Source organism: Phaeoacremonium minimum (assembly GCF_000392275.1).
Source record: "Phaeoacremonium minimum UCRPA7 unplaced genomic scaffold PA7_03_scaffold_270, whole genome shotgun sequence".
Classification (NCBI taxonomy): domain Eukaryota; kingdom Fungi; phylum Ascomycota; class Sordariomycetes; order Togniniales; family Togniniaceae; genus Phaeoacremonium; species Phaeoacremonium minimum.
The window spans coordinates 207010-224523 of NW_006921175.1; the positions used below are offsets into that span (position 1 = coordinate 207010).

Here is a 17514-nt window from a genome sequence, read left to right on the forward strand (position 1 = left end):
ACAGTAGAATCACAGTAGGTTGGCAGGGTTAAGCGGCGTGCGCGCCGCAATTCTGTCAGCACCCTAATGATCCTAACATGATTATGTAACCATGTAAATGAACCATTCGCTGCGTCGAATCATCGCCCATTTCACAGAACCTTTCAATCATCCATTCTAATCGGAGCTCATTCGAGACAAACGAGACTCCATCTTTCACGGTCTGCAAGTATGTCTTCATCCGATGATGAGGTCAGCCCCGAAGTTGAGCACTTCAAATCTATTCCCTGGTGCGCAGCGCATCTGAATCAGCCGGGCGTCGCCGTCGCCGAGACGTTTTGTCGCCTTCCGCCTTCAGTGAACTCGAACGTGTACTTCGGGCAAACTCTCAATACAAAAGACACCATCTCAAATTTCATCACATTCTACACCGAGCCTGAAAATAGTGACAACCCCATTACTGAGCTCGCTTCCTTTATTACTCTGGGCTCGCTTGTCAACACTTTTCCCGAAGTATGCCATGGCGGCGTGGTAATGGCCATCCTAGACGAGGTGATGGGGCTGTTACCGCTTGTCAACATGATGCGTGGTGTGTATCACGGTCCTCCTCAGGTCACCGCTTGGTTCAATACCAAGTTTATCAAACATGTAAAGACTCCTTCGACAATACTGGTAACAGCTCGTTATCAGAAGGCGGAGGGCCGCAAACATCTCATCGAAGGGCGCATTGAGGACGAACGTGGGGTTGTTCGCGCGTCCGCTGAGGGCCTGTTCATTGATTTGAAGGAGAAGTTGTAAGCAGCTGGGGGAGTCGATTCGGATCATGTTTGCATGAAAAACTCTCCATTTATAGGATGAATGTTGCGTCATGAAGAGCTCTATTCATGGAGTCGGGATATATATCTAACGTACTCACAAATTGTCGCCCATAGACATTCTGTTAACTTCTCAGCGCAAATTGACTGAGAAATTAGTTATTTAGATGCGAGATACTAGCTTCAAGAATGCTATCTCAGCTCTCAGCTAATACATACTTCCTCCCACTGCGTCTCGTCGCTTATTGCTTCTCCGTACATAATCCCATGAACATACGCTGATCCAACAATTGTATAGCAAGACGGGTCCGAATGATTTCTCCTGAGCACGAGAGGGCATGGACAGGAGTTCAGGACGATGATTATATCACCGACTTTAGTCCACATCGGTGCGTTGATATAGTGGCCCAGATCCGACAGCACGAACCTCCGATTTATCATGCTGCTATCTAGTCCACTTACAAATGTCGACATTTTCTCTACACAGCTTGTAAGAGCTTCAATAATCCTATCATTTGATAAAAATTGGACTTCTTCTTCAGCAAGTCCAGCAATTTGTGCGATAAGGTTGGTTAATCCCAGAAAAGACGGCATATGTGAAGAAAAGTCGGACCTTGACAAATTGTTGATGTTGTCAATTGCATTCCGGTACTCTTCGTCAGCTTTACTGCTGCCGCTGGGTTCAGGTCCGGGAAAGTATCTTGCTAAACATTGTAGAATAAACGCTCGAAAGAGCTCGCCAGTTGCTGACTTGGCAGGCGACCTCCTCGCAACCGAATTCATCAGCATTGTTCTCCAGAAGGCTTCCACACGCGGCTCTCCTGTCAACCCGTATAACTGATCTGTTTTTAGTATATGGCCAGTCCATTTATGCCAGTTCGGGCCCGTTAAGTCGATCAAGGAACAGCTGAGCAGCGATATTGTTCCAATGACCGTACCGTTCACGCGAAGGCGTTGTCCATGAACTGTCACTTTTCGTGTCCCGGAGAGATTAGCCATCTGATTTCGGCTACCATTAGCACCGAACTGCGGCCTGATAGACCACATGAGGTCAAGGCCTTGCTGTTTAGAGAGATCTGGTACCCAAGAAGGTAACGCCTCGTCTCTTGATAGAGGCGAATCATTGACAGCCATGAGTACAGTCAAGCTGTCCGTATCGTGTATAAGTTTTTGCATCATCTTCTTATAGATCTCTAAATTCGTTGTCGTAGCCGAATATGAAGCGTGAATTGTTGCCGACTTGCTGGTGCATCCGGTGATATCTCTTAGTATACCCAGGTGGCCAAATACCTTATCCCGAGGGTCTGTTGCTCCCGCCCACCGATTGATCAAAGAGAAGTACATCAGCCATGATGATTCCGTTGGATCAGAACAACCACAAAGAGACCGCATTTCGTTAAGTAAAGTCTCATCCAATTGGTTTTGGCTTCGTTGAAGATATCTGTGTCTGTTGCCCCAAAGCTGGAATATGTTCGCCAGTGGATCATGCACAACCCAATCCTCGCTTTTCGGGTGTTCAGTATTGCCAGAGAGATATTGGGTCAAGTTTGGTAGCCCTCGGGTTTGACCGACCCTTGCTGCCCGGCCCGCCAATGCCACATGTCCAAGGCTATCCCACGTCATGCCACTGCGTCCCCAAAGCATGATGATCTTCTTTGAAAGCGTGACTTCCTGGATGACCCAAGTTCTGCTGAACCACCGGTTCTCAAAAAGCCGAACCAACGGTGCCCATAACCCTTCATTATGCGGGCTGGGCAAACCTCGCATATGCCAGAACGCATCTGGTGGGGGAGTTATATTCGGGTACTGTTGATAGTAAGGCGCGAAGTCCTCTGGGGGAATCCTCAAGATGGACTCATATAGCCGCAACGCTGCTCTTGTTTGAGAGTCTCCTTTCCCCAGCCATACAGCGGTAGAAGAAGCACTTTTGTATATTTGGTTCATAATTTCAACTTGAGCTGCTCTCTCAGTTAGATCTTGCTGGTTAATGCAGATAGCGTCTATCCACAAGTGCTGGACATCGTCATCAAAGTCCCACTTTCTTTGCAACGCGTACAATGCGTCCATTAAATTCGGGAAAATAGGAAATGGCTTCCCATTAAGGAGAATTGAAATTTTATCGCCCTCGTCGTATCCACGGCCGGGGACTGTGTCGTGGGAGGGACCCCAAGTGTACGATAATGCCACATAGTTGGGCAGATCATCCAAGGAATATGTTTTAATAAGGAGTTTTGGCGTCACCAAGTTAAGAGTATACCACTTCGGCCGCACGAGGGTCAGCAGTCGAATTGAGAAAGGGCGAAGTGGTGTCAGATACGCAAATGTTGCGGGGTGAAGTCGACGGCCAAACAGTCTATTCCACAATCTTGACAATGTCGCGCCCATAGCAGGAATTCGCAGACCATGGGGCGCGCAGTCCGGTCTCAAAAGAAGTGAGGACTGGCTTGTTATAAACGCATGTCGAGAGTGGTTCAGAAATGAGGTGCGAGTGGTGGCTTTGCATCATCCTCGTTCAGCTGAAATTCAGCCGTCCCCTCACATAAGCCGCCACATCGCCCAATCAGACGTTTCAGAAGCCACTATGTTACTTGGTCCAAAAGCATCAGGCAACACTTGGCTTGACCTGAGAGTCCACCCCCTGAATAGAAGCTATTTGCCCCAACACTTCGGCTTTTTGCTTTTTACTCTCGTTTATCTTCAATTTGACCGTCTCTACTCCCACTAATAGCGAAAATGCCGTATGCCAGTTTAGATGCGTATTGCAGGCATCCGTGTTCAAGACGTAGTAATCTGTGTACTTAAACAGACTTGTCATTCGGAATACATCATATCGCACCCATAATAAGCACTCGGAGATTTTAGAATGTCCAATATTCGTTGTACTCTCCATAAGGCAGTCCCTCCACATCTTATACGGAGTGTTTCTCAATGGATAAAGACAAGTCTCCTATATATTAACAGGCATAGAAGCGTGGCTTGAAGACTGGTCTAATGCTTGAGCGCGGTGTGTGTTTTGTCATGAGGCCCAACAGTAGCTGCTCCCAACCTCTTGACTCCACTGGGAACAAGCATTCGGAACATGTTCGTGGTAGTTGGGTCCACATCCCATAGCGATACTCTTTAAGTAGACCACTGCTCTTTGTATGCTGAAACACGGACTTTCACCGACTAATTTTACGTACCCTCTACCGTGGAGAGCAAAGCACGCCTTCCTCCATTTTTGAGCTCGCGTTGAGCTATCATGCGTCTTCGTTACATTCTCAGTATACATGGGCCGGCAGCAAGGTCATTTGACATCTAAGGTTACTTTTGGACAAGGATTTCTCCATGCAGCATTGCCAAACTTGCATCATCACTCTTTGCCCACTCCTTCCAGGCCTGAATCATTTCCTCAAAATCAATCTCGGTACCTAGACCGAATTTGACAGCTTTCTCACGTAGCCGAGCACCTCCTCTGAGCTGATCGCACAAGCCCTCGGCTAGAGAAGGCACAGCCATTAGAACTATACCCGCGATTATGAGATGTAGACCGGAAGACTGAAACTTACACAACGTTGTCCTTTCGCTTGGCGTTTGGTAGGATGTCGTACTAAAGCTGAGAGTAACCTGGCTTCGCTCGACACCAGCCTTGAGTGCCCAGGAAACGAGCTGTCGACCTGCAGTTGGAGTGCCGCCGCCGGCACTCATAAGGCCTGCCATGAGTTTATGGAACTTTAACAGCTCAGAAGATTCCGGCCAGACGCACTCCGTTTCGTAGTCTCCCTCACGGGCTGCAACAATGCCGCCTCGCTTTGTCACTCGGAGCATTTCACGCAGCGCGTCCCAAGGATTGCCGATGTGAATCAGCACCTGATGACAAAATGTGAGGTCGAATGTCTCATCAGGAAATGGAAGACTGTAGATACTGCCCTGCTGAAACTCGATATTTTGGACGCCGGCCTCTTCAGCGACAGCTTGTGCCCGAGGCAAGATGTTGGCGTTGACGTCGACACCGATAACGTGGCCATCGGGAATGAGCTTGGAGAAACTCACGGAGATGGTGCCTGAGCCAGCGCCGACGTCTAAGAGCTTCAGATGGGGGTTGGATTCTTTCATAGACTGTAACTTGGGCAGCAAAAAGGCAGCGCTGTTCTCGGCAGTCCGCACCTCGTGTAGGCTCGCTTGAGCGGGCGGATGCCCCGGCTTCTCGCTGGTAGGTCGCTCTTGCTCCATTGCTATTCGAAAGGAAAGAATGGAAATCTATGTCGACTGAGGCGACTTTCAATGACTTTGAAGTTGCAGGCTCAAGTTGGGATTTACCGAGCGTTCCCTCGTCACTCGTCAGGTGACTAATTAGCTATCAAGGCTCTTCAGGTTAGGTGTCTCGTACCAGTCGCTGACGCTGCGCCGCTCACTATAATGGCCATTTGCGTGCACACAGCGAATTTGAAGAGGCGATTCGGCGGTTCGACAACGGCTGGCTCGCACCTATTTCCCCAAGTTCAAACCCCAACATGAGTGGCTGCAGGAACTGTCAATCTCAGGCATGAAATGACCGGCTGCAGGGACGCGTCCAAGCCAAATGTCTAAATCCTTCACAGAAGCTCGAGCAAGATACCACCCAGCATACACTTTCGTCCAGCATCATGCACGCATAATTTGGAGACAACTCAAGCAGAAAATCACGGGGTGAGCTCGAGGGACAACTCAATGAAACTCGGCAGCTCACTCCTATTATTGTACGCACTTTCACGCGCAACGTTGGCTCCGGGCTCCCTCGAGAAATAAGTCCATCAACTTTCATATTGCGAGCTAACTATCTCCAAAACCGAACGGGTCTCGAAAATCTGTCTCGTTGTGCCAATTGACAAATTCCCGCGTGTACACATGTTTCACGATGATGTATGGAACAGCCTTTTCAATTGACAAATCGTGGGAATAATATCTATTTAACGACCTGTACCATTCCTAGTCCAGGGATCCTTTGATTCGTGAGGGAAAGATCAAGCTGACTGAGTAAGAGCTAGCTACCAAGCTTATTAGGATGCCACTTGATCTCCGTCTCATAACGCCAAATACCACAACCAAAAATTGCTATTAATGCCATCCAGGACTTTGCGCACCAGCACGATACGGCACAGGTGGGTAATATACCTGCGTTGGCTGCGTCAGGGGATCATGGCTCAGCTCTGACGGCGAAGTCGGTGAGCCATACAGCTCCTGCATCGGTGACACCGTCCTATAGCTCTGCGTATAGCTATCCAGCTCCTGCGCACTACCAAAGCTCCGCACGTGCGACTGTCCATGAAGCTCCGCCTGTGAGGGATATTGCGGAGTCGAAGACGCCACGGCCGTTGTGGCGATGGAGGGCCCGGGACTCGTAGGCTCCTTCTCGTGGTACGCAGTATACACCACGGGCACTGTCGGCACTGGCGGAGGCGGTGGCAGTCTGTTTGCATCGACCATGTCCCAGTCTCCCGTGTTCTGGGAGGTGTCGACGTGGTCGGCGCGGCTCTTCCGCATGCGCCAGACAGCTAGTGCAATGAGGACGAGGAGTAGGACACCGCCGACTGCGGCGCCGACACCGATTCCAATCTTTGCACTAGTTGATAGGCCACCGTGTCCATGACTGGCCCCAGTGGGAGAAGCCGAATTGGAGCTTGTGATAGTAGGCTCAGCCACCGGATAGATGATAGCGGCGCCACTGGAGTATGACGTCGTGAGGACCATGCTTCCTGATATGCTGCTAGTTCCAGTGGGCGTCAAAGTTATCGTCACTGAAATAGGCTCTGTTGGTGTATTCGGCGTCGGATCTGGTGTCGGGTCTGGTGTGGTTTGATGGGGAGTTGTGTTTTGCGGCCCCGGATCGGTTGGAGTAGGGTCATCTTTGTGAGATTGGACTGTGTCTGTTGAGGTGACAGTGACAGTCGTGCTGGCGCCATCAAATATAACTGAGGTCCGCGTGACCATAGAACCTTTGTAGCTCGTAATATAATCATAATCATAGGAGGTGTATCCAGGTTCATAATCATAGACAGTGGAAGTTGTCCACACAGTGATGTAAGCCGTCGACGCACGCTTTTCTAGAAAACCAATATCCTCGAGAATGTGCCTTATCCCCACATCACGCGCCCTCAGCCCCATTTCAACTCTAGGTGGGCTCGTGGGTTCTGACGAAGGCGGAACAGGGATCGCCGGAGTGGCTCTTGTTTCCGTCGGGACAGCAGGCCCTCCGCGCTTGACAGCTTGCGTAACGGTTACCCATTCTGTTTCAGTCGCAACACCATTCTTACTGTGCTGAGTCACAGTTGTGTAGTCCGTTGTTGTACTCCAGTAAGTCGACGTTATCGTCTCGTAGTCGGTTGTGAAATATGTGGAATAGTGATAGGTTGTGGAGGTGAAATACACCGTCAAACTAAGAACTGTTTAGCATTCGGCCTAATGCCAACTCCCAATGACCTGCCATTAGAAGCACTTACACATTGTCTGCATAACATAGTCCATCGGAATAGCAGGCATAGCCTGGATTGCAACAATATATAGAACAGCAAGTTGTTCCAAGAGGACAGCAGACAGCAATGTCAGTGCAATCAAGCTCTCCGGGACAATTGGTTCTATCCTCTAAACTCGACCGTCTGAGATCATTGAGTACGTAGTGTGTAGGATTCTGTGATGACTCTTCTGGATCAGAGCGATTGCGAGTTCCCGGTCCGGCTATTGAATTGTGCTCTTCTCCCGTAGATAATGGAGTTGCACGAACAACTTGGCGTTGCTGAGATAAAGCAAGACCGCCCAGCGCAAGCGCTAACATGATGCGCATCTTGAAAATAACTGATCGAGAAAGCTCTTGCAAGTGCCAGACAGAGCAACAGAAGCTCTCAAAAGACGCGCCGAGGGTGAGCCTCTAGGTGTTATATGGGGGAGCGCCATGGCATCGTATCCTCCCGACGGCGCAAAATGGCGCACACCAGGCGCAACACAACCCATCAGAGTCAGCCCATCAAGAGACCTGATAAATCGCACCTAGAACACATCGAATCTCAGCCGCATAGCACGGGTCGCTTCTTAACTCCGCGAAATTGAGGTCCAGCCTCGTCTGTCAAGACCTGACTAGAGAAACATGGTGGCAGTTATTGATTCTGACAGATGGGCCTAGCCATTCAGCTTGGCTCTTCTGAGCCGCCTCGCCAATGAGCTTGTGGTGGCGCCCATGGGGTGCTGGGTACCCTAGTAGAGCTTTTCCAGGCGATGCCGATTTGAGTCGATAACATGAAATAAAATCGCAGCTATTGAAAGACAAGGATGGTGCTAAGCAAGCCACAGTCTATTTGCGTGGAAGCCAGTAAGTTTATCGCAACTCGTCTTCCCCGCGGCCGCAGTGTTCGGAGAGCGGCTCAGGATGATGGTCGCTCGAGACTTAGATCAACAACACAACTGAATCGCCTGCCGATTGCTACAACAAACGCCATGACAAAGTTGGCACCAATATCAAAGTAACAACACGAGAAACGCTTGCATTCATAGTGATAACATAAGCTAGTAGAACGCCGAATCCCACCCCACCCAATCCCCAAGTGTTTTACACGCACTTACAGCTCTTCCGGCCCCAGCTGGGTTGGCTCCGGTGAGAAAGTCTTCTTCAGTGGCCCGAAGAATTCCTTGAAAGTATCATTCAGGGTCTTCTCCGACAACTGCATGTGATCACCAGGAGTGGTTCTGAATTTGAGCCCGCCTTTGCGATCCAGCTCCCGTAGACCAAGCCAGTCCTCGGAGTACAGCTTTCTTGCGCGCAGTGGGGTGATCTCCGTTCCATTGACCTCCTCAAACCATGCGGTCTCCTTGGGGATGACCGTTGTGTCCTCCTCGAACATGTACAGAACCAAGTTGACGAGCTTCGCCAAGTTCTCCTTGTAGGTCACATTCTTCAAGACACGCTCGTTGTTGATGTCGGCAAGAAAGTTGGAGTTCTCCAAGTATTGGTCATATTCCAGTGGGTCTCGGTAGTACTGGGCTGGGACCAGTCGGTTCTGTACAAAGCCGGACCAGGTGTTGTACTTCAACAGAGCCATAGCTCCCTTGCAGACCCAGTCATTGAACGGGCAGTCCCTGAATGAACTGATGCCGTTGTGCTGAGAGCCGAACGTGACTAGGCTGCGGATCGGCGGGTTGTTGCATCTCTGGACGTATCCGCGGAGGAACTGGCCGCCCTGACTGAAGCCGAGGGCATCGATAGCAGGAGCGGTCGAGAGGATGGGGTGAGCTGCGAGGTCGCTGCAAACCTTCTCGATCTGCTGGGTCACGTTTCCGAGGAAGGTGGCGGAGCGGTCGCGCGATGCATTCTCGTCCATGCGGATGTAGTAGACGAGTGTTCCGGGGTTGATGGCCTCGGCCAGCTCGCCAACCTCTCGAAGGCCTGCAGCAGCGTAGTTATCGCCAAGACCTTTGTAATATACCGTTAGCTTCGAGGACACAGTTGCGTAGCTGAAAAGATGAGGAAAGTGAAGCGCAACATACCATGCCAGATGACCAAGGGTAGAGGCGTATCGTCATTGTCCTCGTCGTCATCCAGCGTCTTCTGCAGCGAAGGCAATGCGAACGCGGAGACGAGAGACCCGAAGGTTAGCAGAAACTTCAGATGCCGTGCCAGCGCCATCATATCGCGAGTTGTAGACGAACTTATTCGAGTTGTTTCACGAGGATAAAGAATCCTGTGAGAGGAAAAGGAAGCTTCGAGTCGGCGGCCGCCTGGAAGCTCTGGTCGTCATCACGGCGGTTCAGGTGGGCTGAGCAACCAGTCCGGGCTCCCCATTGGCTTGTGCCGTCCCAGCGCAACGGAAGCTGTGGGAGCTTTGGCCAGGCAGGATGCTTACATAATTTCGAGATTTATTGCCCACCTGAATTTTCGCGATGTCTTTTTCCCTTACATCTGTTTTCTCCTAACTCTCACGATGATGCTACACTTCTTGTGCGTGAGTGCGTGCGAGCTGCGTCATGAATAGGGGCTGGTGACCCTACTCGATATTCTACAGATGAGAGCGTACTATACGTGGAGCCACGCAAACCCCCATCACACGGGCGTCGCGAGCGGCTCTTGAGCAGACTCCGGCTGAATCTTCCGGTTCTTAGGTATGTGGAAACCATCTCTCCCAGTACACTCCACCAGCGTGCACTATGATGATTGCAATCCAATCCAAATATGTTTCAAGACGGGATTGAGGGAAACCTGTGAAACCGCTTGCATTTGTCTGACTCCTCCATCACGCCCCCTGAGCAACCTAAGCCTCATCAGACTCTCGTCTTACGCAACATGCTAATCGAGGCACAGGGCAAGCGCAAGTCTCCCTTGCAGAAGTGGCTGCATGGTGACTTTCAGCATGACGAGCCAATGAGCCGGCTGGTGAAGGCATCTAGAACACATTGCAGCATCTGCCATTTGCGCGTTGGTCCTTGGAAGTTCAAGGCTCCTCACTTTAACTATCACGTGCGCTTCAATGGTCCTGCACCAAATTGCACACCACAAGAAGTATGTGTTGCTTGATCCCCAGGCTTCGGTAGACGATACACAGCTTTGGGCATTGTGCTGGCGTTCTGCCAAGGCTTGGTGGTGCTGGTCTAGTCTCAGCCTCAGTGTCTTGGTCGCCCAAAATACGCCCTGTCACCCCACCATCGTGCTGTCAAGCAAGCGCCTGACCTCTCACCAAACCCAATTCATCTCTCGGCTAGCAGAGTTACAAAACTTCCCACATACCTAGGTAGTATGAATACAAACCTCAATTGACCTAATGGCTGGGCATGATGTGATGTGTTTTTGTCTGCTGACTGCTACGCATGTGAAGCCGTGCTCATCGTAGAGGTTGATTAATATCTGGGGATTCGGCGGACGACCAAACCAGAAGGATGAATTTCCTAAACAGTCCAAGCATAATCAAAAGTTACCCAATATTACCGGCTTCATGCCTCTCTTTTTGAAGACTGGTCAAGTCGGGGCCAGCTACCAACTACAATTCCTCGACATCCTCCCGCACTTTGCTTTCCCTCCCACCCTCGTACTCTCGCTCTTCAGCCCACCGTTTCGGGGTCGTGCCACCCTCTTCGTTGCACTCATCGTCCTCCTTGACTATGCATGCCTCTCGTCGCCATGGCCGTCGAATGTGGGCAGCAGCAGCCGTTCCATGAAATACGGCTTGACAGGCCCCTGGTTCTTCATCCTGCCGGTAGTCGAGAAGCTTCTATTGCACATTCCCGAGCGTGAGTTCTGGCGGGAAGACGACCCTAAGGGGCCAAGCGGAGCAGGTCCACGAGACCTCAGCTGGGAGAAGCTGCGGTGGGCAGCTGCACTGGTCGCTACGCCTCGGGGTGTTGGTTGGAACTTTGCGAGCAGACAGATCAAAGCGAAGAGGGAAGCTGTGAGGAGCCAGGGCCTCACAAGGGTCTTGTTCGTCGCTCGAAAAGTGTTCCGGGCGTTGGTCGCATATCTAGCACTCGATATTTGTCTTTTCGCGGCGAAAAGAGCAGTCATTCCCGAGCAGTGGGCCTGGAATGTCCTAACAATAGGCAGGATAGCGTTCCTAGAGCTGCTCATGGGGGCATCGACCTACGCGATAATGTCGATGCAATTCGATGTCTCTGCTGCCATCGGTGTTGGTCTATTACAGAACCAACCGGAGGTACGTGCTCTGTTTCTATCCGGACTATATACAAGATATCTAAGATCAATCAGGACTGGCCGCCGCTCTTTGGCAATATCCTCAATTGCTACACTGTCGCCAACGTCTGGGGCAAGTTCTGGCACGACTACATCCGTCAGGTAGGCTCACACACAATTAATCGATCGTTCTCATTGATTGACCTCGGTCCAGCCCGTTCTTGGGTTCAGTCATGGCATAGTTGCACTGCTCAAGCTCCCTCGTCGATCGACTTCTGCATACTTGATCCATCTAGCCACCGCCTTCCTCATCAGCGCTTTCTTCCACATCGTAAGCATCTCAGTCGTCTGCCCGGGCTACCTGGCTATTGAGAATCTCGTCGCGGATATGGGGATATTCTTTACGGCACAGCCAATTGCTGCCATTGCTGAGAAATTGGTGATGGATACGTACCCTCGAGCAACGTCTAGCGGGCAGTCACAGAGCAGTACATCTGCAAAAAATGGTGTACAAGACACAGCAACCTTGCAACCCTGCCTTTCTCACCGAATGCTTGGTTATGCGTGGGTCATCACCTGGTTCGTTTTCAGTGGCTGGTGGTTCGTGAGGCCTTATGCTGCCGTTGGGATCATGGAATGGCCTCTGCCTTTCTCCTTTGTAGAAAATGTACTCTAAGTAAATATAGAAAAGCCACGGGTGTCACAGACTCACCACTGCAATCATGAAGATCGAAACGGCCATCAGCAGGGCAATAGCCTATGCAGTCGAGCCACGCGCCAATCACGAGCTTACAAAGGCGCCTTGCGGCGTAGGCTCGCATTCATCAAGCGTCTTACAGCATCAATCTCTTGGCAGTAATCCCTCTACTTGACCTTCATCTTGTCCGTTGACACTGGCGCGACCCTAATTCCTTTCTCCTCCTGCTTCAACAGATTCTCCAACACCGGCATCTTCATCATGCGATACAAGACCATGTCCGTCGTCCACTCGCCCACGACACTGGCCGCCCACACTAGCCCTGCCATGCCACCATAATAGTGCCAGTCCGGCCGTCCAAGCCAGCTCCTGAACAAGACAGGCCACTCAGGCTTGAGCGCATCCTCAACAAGCTTGCGCGCGTACTCACTCGGCGGCATGCTCGCCGTCTTCTTGGAGAACGTCAGCCGCCACTGATAGATGTCCTCAATGATCTTGTACAGGCTGCCCTCGGGCAGGCTGCGCGGCAGCTGCGTGATGTTGGTCTTGACGGTGCCGGGCAGGGCGACCATGACGCGGACGCCGAACGGCCGCAGCTCCTGGCGCAGCGTGCGGCTGTAGCTGTTGACGGCACCCTTGGTGGCCGTGTACGCGGAGCCGAAGACGTAGGGTATCAGCGAGGACGTCGACGAGATGTTGATGATGAGGCCCTTGGCGGGGATGAGTAGCGGCACGAAGGCCGACACCATGCGCATCACGCCGAAGACGTTGACCTCAAACGTCTGGCGGACGTCGGGGATGGAGAGGTCTGTGGCGGGGACGGTGTGCGTGCGGCCGCTGCGGTGGGTTGGCTTCAAGCCTCTTACAATGGGTTTTAGGGCAGACGATACTTACGCATTGTTGACCAAGATGTCGAGCGTGCCGCCTGTCAGTTTGGTGACTGCTTTCTGGCAGGTCACGACGCTATCTTCATCGGTGACGTCGAGCGGTAGACAGCTCATGCCCTCGCCAGCGAGTGTCTGCATCACGGCGGGGTTGCGGGCCGTCGCAATGACATGGAATCCTTTGACCGCCTCAGTCGAGCTGGGAGAGATCATCTTCTTGATGGACAACATACCTTTTGCCTTGAAAGCAAGGCACATTTCATACCCGATACCACCAGGCGTGCATCTGGACGATAGTCAGTCAGAACACGCTGGGCTGAGGAGGCACCTTGACACTTCACCCCGTGATCAGCACCGTCTTCTGTCCCGGTTGAATCGACATTTCGATCGAGAGCCAAGCATGACCTTGAATAAAGGTGACCTCGAAGGAGACGAAACACGGGGATGGGAACAACTGAAAACAAATGCTTGCGGGACTTCCGACATATGAGTGTCGGCCGCCGTGGACACTTCAATTAGTGAACTATCACGTTTCGTCGCGGCCGCCGAACTGGAGAAAGCCACGCGCGCACACGCCCTCGCGTAATGACTGATAGCGTCAATTCCGACCGAGGCAAGATCACTCACTGCCCTTGCCGTGCGATCCCCCAATCCCGTGCGGAATTTAACACGCTCGTGCATGCGTATAAATTTGTGAGAACTCTTCAGCCATAAGCATCTCAGTTGGCGTACCCAACTAGGCAGTTTGTTGCGCTTACTTACATGTTCTTGTAAGATTCTATGAGCCTGCTAGTAGCATGCCTGGTAGGTACCCACTCCTTCGGCAACCAAGCAGCCCACCACAAGTCGGTCAAATGATTCTGACAGAACGGCGAGCTTCAATGCCAAAGAGTGCTACAAAGTCAGATAAGATGACAGCGTTGACAACTTCGCCCCGTCTGTTCTACCACTGTTGGCAATCTCGAGCTTGCTTTCCGGAGGCATACCCCAGCTAATTATAAGAGAACTGGGTGTATTATTCATAGTGTAGGCCGTCCAAACTACAATTATTCGGTCGACCAAAATTCCCGCCTAATCTCACAAGTTCTTGATCCTGAATTCAAGCATCGTAGAATTACATGTACCACATTGTAATATGCAGGGTAACAGAAGTATCGATCATGGGACTATGAAAGTATCATACCTTTCCAATAGGCGACCTAATGGGCTCGATATCTTGATAGACCTCAGATATTCAAGGCATCGACTTTCTCATGCGTATTAAATCTTTCATCTCGGATAGAGAGTTCTGCTATTTAATAGTATGTGGCTCCCATAGCTAATTATCTCTCAACGACGTAATAATGCTTCATAGTTTTCAAAGATCAAGCCTTCCCGGACATTGAGATCTAGACTTCGATCAGCCTTCAGCTCATTCACTTCTGTTGATGGTGGTGGCCCTCCCCTTTCCAGGTTTCGATCAATCAGCATCTGCAGGATTCTTGAACGCCGTCCAGGGAACCAAAGTTCAACGAGCTGCCTCAAATCCACTACCCCATCATGTTTCTGACATAATTCGACCAGTGGCCCGAATGAAAACAAACCATCCGCTTGGATTTCGCTATCGTTCGCTAAGGATCTCACTGTCAATCGATAGCCGTTCTCATTCCAGGCAGGACGGAAGTTCTGCAATCTAAATTGTAATGAAGAATCTGCACCGTATAGAAGAAATAATCTGATTGACGGTTCCACCAGAGCTAAATCAGAGTAAGTGTCAACAGCTCTCAAAATGAATGCTTGCCACAGAGGCGCGCGTCCGCAGCAAGCCATGCGGACATCAGGTGCCACATGGTGTTCTAAGCAATCTTCTAGTACCACTAGGGCTTTCAGTTTCTCTTCCATTGACGTAGAACAGTAAAAATACCACGAAGAAGGTCCCCCCCAGAGGAGAGCTCCGAGAAGTGCCTCTAAAAGCAATGGATGAAGCATAGCAGTGTTCTCGTACAAAAAAGGATTATCATCTCTCAAGAAGAACGGGTACCATGCTTCCCAAGCTGCCACAAAGCTGACTGCTTCTGCTGGGCTGTAAACCTTTTTTTCCCTGCATCGTCCTCCAGTGGACATGCAAAGGTTGTATGAACACGTCACAGGGAAGAGACCGTGTTGATATATGATGTTGGCAAAGGCATGTAAAGACTGAGTTGCCCTGCTAATACCTGATAATGGGCTCCGCATCGCAACCTGAACCATAGATTCGATGCTCATTTCAAGTTCACAATCCTCATCATCGGGACTAAACGACATAGCCGCTGCGATTGAGCCTTGGAACCAAAAGTCTGTCCAGTCAAATTCGCATGTCGCCGACTCAAGGACGGAAGGTGTATGATCTCGGTCAAGGTATTCGTAGATGGAGCTGTGAACGAATCTGATCACCTCACCCTTATAATTGGGATATTTCGCAGCCCCGGTTTGAAATTCGCAGTGATTCTCTACAAGTCCAAGACACCGTGAGCTAATTTGCTTTCTAGCCCGACGCAGTCTTCCAGATAACTGCTCCTCTCCTAGTTTCTGTAATGGAAACTTCATAGCCCAGTCCGGATCGTTGTCGTATTCGTCAAGAAATGAGTAAACAAAGAGTGAGCATTGAGGTAGGTCTATAGCAGAGTAATGAGACTCCCATTGTTTGAGCAAATGTAAGGTCTTCATGCCCTTGAGTCGGTCTGATCGGGAGCTCTTCTTCAAAATGGACTCAAAGATAGATTGATAGAGATCTTCCAGTTCACAAGGTAACTCGTCAACTCGCTTTCTAAGGTCTTCGATTCGATCCTCAACAAACAATCCTTGTTGAAGATTTTGAAGTGCTATTTTAGCCCACAGAAAAACTCCTTCAGCTTTGTGAACGATGCTGTAGGCCAGGGTTCGGATTTCCCCTTGACAAGTTGATAAGATGAAATCTTCATGTTTCTCTAATTCATCTTCGATGAAACTGCTTATATCTTTATAAGTAATCTCATGAAGTCGTACTCGTGGACAACCCGAGAGTCGCTCTTGAAAGACGAGCCATTCCCGGCTTGACACACATATTTTCAAGTTGTCTGCATGTAAAGACGTCCATTTGAAAAGTTGACGTATCAGAATCGCATGATCTCCTTCCAACTCATCTAGCCCATCGATGAAAAACATGAACTTATAGGATCCTGTTGCTGATCCCGTAGTGACCAGAGTATTGAAGGCTTTTTCAACGTCCTCATTACTGATATGGACACTGTTATGCTGCCGAATTGCCACACATTGCTGGGGAAAGAGGACTCTGAGAAGCTCAGAGTTCTGAGAAAGAACAGAGTGCAATAATCCTCTCTCTAGACCTTTGATTGACTTCTGGATCTTCGTTCCAAGCTTCCAGAAGAAGAACTTTGCAATAATGAACTTACTTCCGGCAGCCCAGTTCTTCAGATATTCCTCTGTCCTCGGGTGGTCACACAGCAGCTTCATGAGTGTAGACTTTCCAGCACCTGGTTTTCCAGAGATATGGAATATTCCATGCCCTTCGAGTAGCCAGGTTGTCAATATTTTCTTTGCTTCACGTCGCTTGAAACTAGAAGCTCTCGCTTCGTATTCACCATAAGGTGTGAAAGATAGATGTTCATTCCGGGGCGTTTCCTCGTCCTCGTTCGTGAATAGCCACGAGTACGTTTTCGAGTGGGCATCGTCAACTTCGTCGAACCTATCTGTCAATTTATCGGTTTCTAGGTATTTGAGAACTTTATGCTGCAGTGTAGTATTTACGGCCTGATCAGAGCGCTCAAGGAGACTTTGAAGTTGCTTCATTGCTTCAGAACTCAGGTCTATCTTCTTCATACTCACGCTCAATGTCTCCATGCTCTGAGTGAGGAGGTGAAGGTCTTGATCTCTCGAGGCTCCAGACGCAATAAGTTCGTTCAAACATCGCATAGTTCTAGAGCTTAATTTCATGTCAGACTGATGCTCAGTGTAAGGTCGGCTGTCTCACCCGTCTACAATGATTAGTTGGTGCTCCAACTGGTGACGACAATCATCCAAACGGCGTTTCAGTGCTATTTTCTTGTCCTTCTTGACAAGATTTTGGCCAAGAGCCTTCAAAGTCGCGGTTTTGGATCCCGGCTTGGCCGATTTGAGCTTTTCGAGCAGATGTTGTAAATCATCGGAGAGTGCAACACATTCGTTCGCTCTTTCTATCAACCCAGCCTCAAAAGGATCAGGAGCAATGGGACTTTTCAAAAGGACCCCTGCTTGCTCCTTGATTCTTTGCGTACATAATGTCAACTCTGCATTCTCCTCGGTAACGCCGAAGTACGAAGACTGAATCTGTTGGGCCATCGATATGACTTTGGCACCTGCATCGATGAACGTGATGATGGAAGACGCGAGGCCGATGGCCGCCAGCGCTTCCATGGCTGCTTGTCAATTGAGGAGTAGATGATGTTTCAGTCTAGAAGAAACTGATGGACTCCAGATGTCATCGATGACTAGGCTGAGGCTTCAAAGTATTTCCTATCA

At 50.2% G+C, this 17514-nt stretch overlaps 5 protein-coding genes across 5 annotated transcripts; 1 reads left to right on the top strand and 4 right to left on the bottom strand.

Moving 5' to 3' along the window:
- Positions 1-210: 210 nt before the first annotated feature.
- UCRPA7_3326 (putative thioesterase superfamily protein) lies at positions 211-777 on the top strand (the record flags this gene model as incomplete). Its single annotated transcript, XM_007915993.1, has 1 exon — positions 211-777. One exon carries the CDS (start codon positions 211-213, stop codon positions 775-777), a length of 567 nt encoding a protein of 188 aa, XP_007914184.1.
- Positions 778-4097: 3320 nt separating this feature from the next.
- Positions 4098-5006, bottom strand: UCRPA7_3327 (putative coq5 family methyltransferase protein; the record flags this gene model as incomplete). Its single annotated transcript, XM_007915975.1, has 2 exons — positions 4098-4273; positions 4343-5006. 2 exons carry the CDS (start codon positions 5004-5006, stop codon positions 4098-4100), a joined length of 840 nt encoding a protein of 279 aa, XP_007914166.1.
- Positions 5007-5870: 864 nt separating this feature from the next.
- Positions 5871-6503, bottom strand: UCRPA7_3328 (hypothetical protein; the record flags this gene model as incomplete). Its single annotated transcript, XM_007915996.1, has 1 exon — positions 5871-6503. The coding sequence occupies one exon, from the start codon at positions 6501-6503 to the stop codon at positions 5871-5873; it is 633 nt and encodes a 210-aa protein (XP_007914187.1).
- Positions 6504-8362: 1859 nt separating this feature from the next.
- On the bottom strand, positions 8363-9429 carry UCRPA7_3329 (putative palmitoyl-protein thioesterase 1 protein; the record flags this gene model as incomplete). Its single annotated transcript, XM_007915850.1, has 2 exons — positions 8363-9213; positions 9288-9429. The coding sequence occupies 2 exons, from the start codon at positions 9427-9429 to the stop codon at positions 8363-8365; spliced, it is 993 nt and encodes a 330-aa protein (XP_007914041.1).
- Positions 9430-12282: 2853 nt separating this feature from the next.
- UCRPA7_3330 (putative nadph-dependent 1-acyldihydroxyacetone phosphate reductase protein) lies at positions 12283-13230 on the bottom strand (the record flags this gene model as incomplete). Its single annotated transcript, XM_007915913.1, has 2 exons — positions 12283-12952; positions 13010-13230. The coding sequence occupies 2 exons, from the start codon at positions 13228-13230 to the stop codon at positions 12283-12285; spliced, it is 891 nt and encodes a 296-aa protein (XP_007914104.1).
- Positions 13231-17514: the final 4284 nt, after the last annotated feature.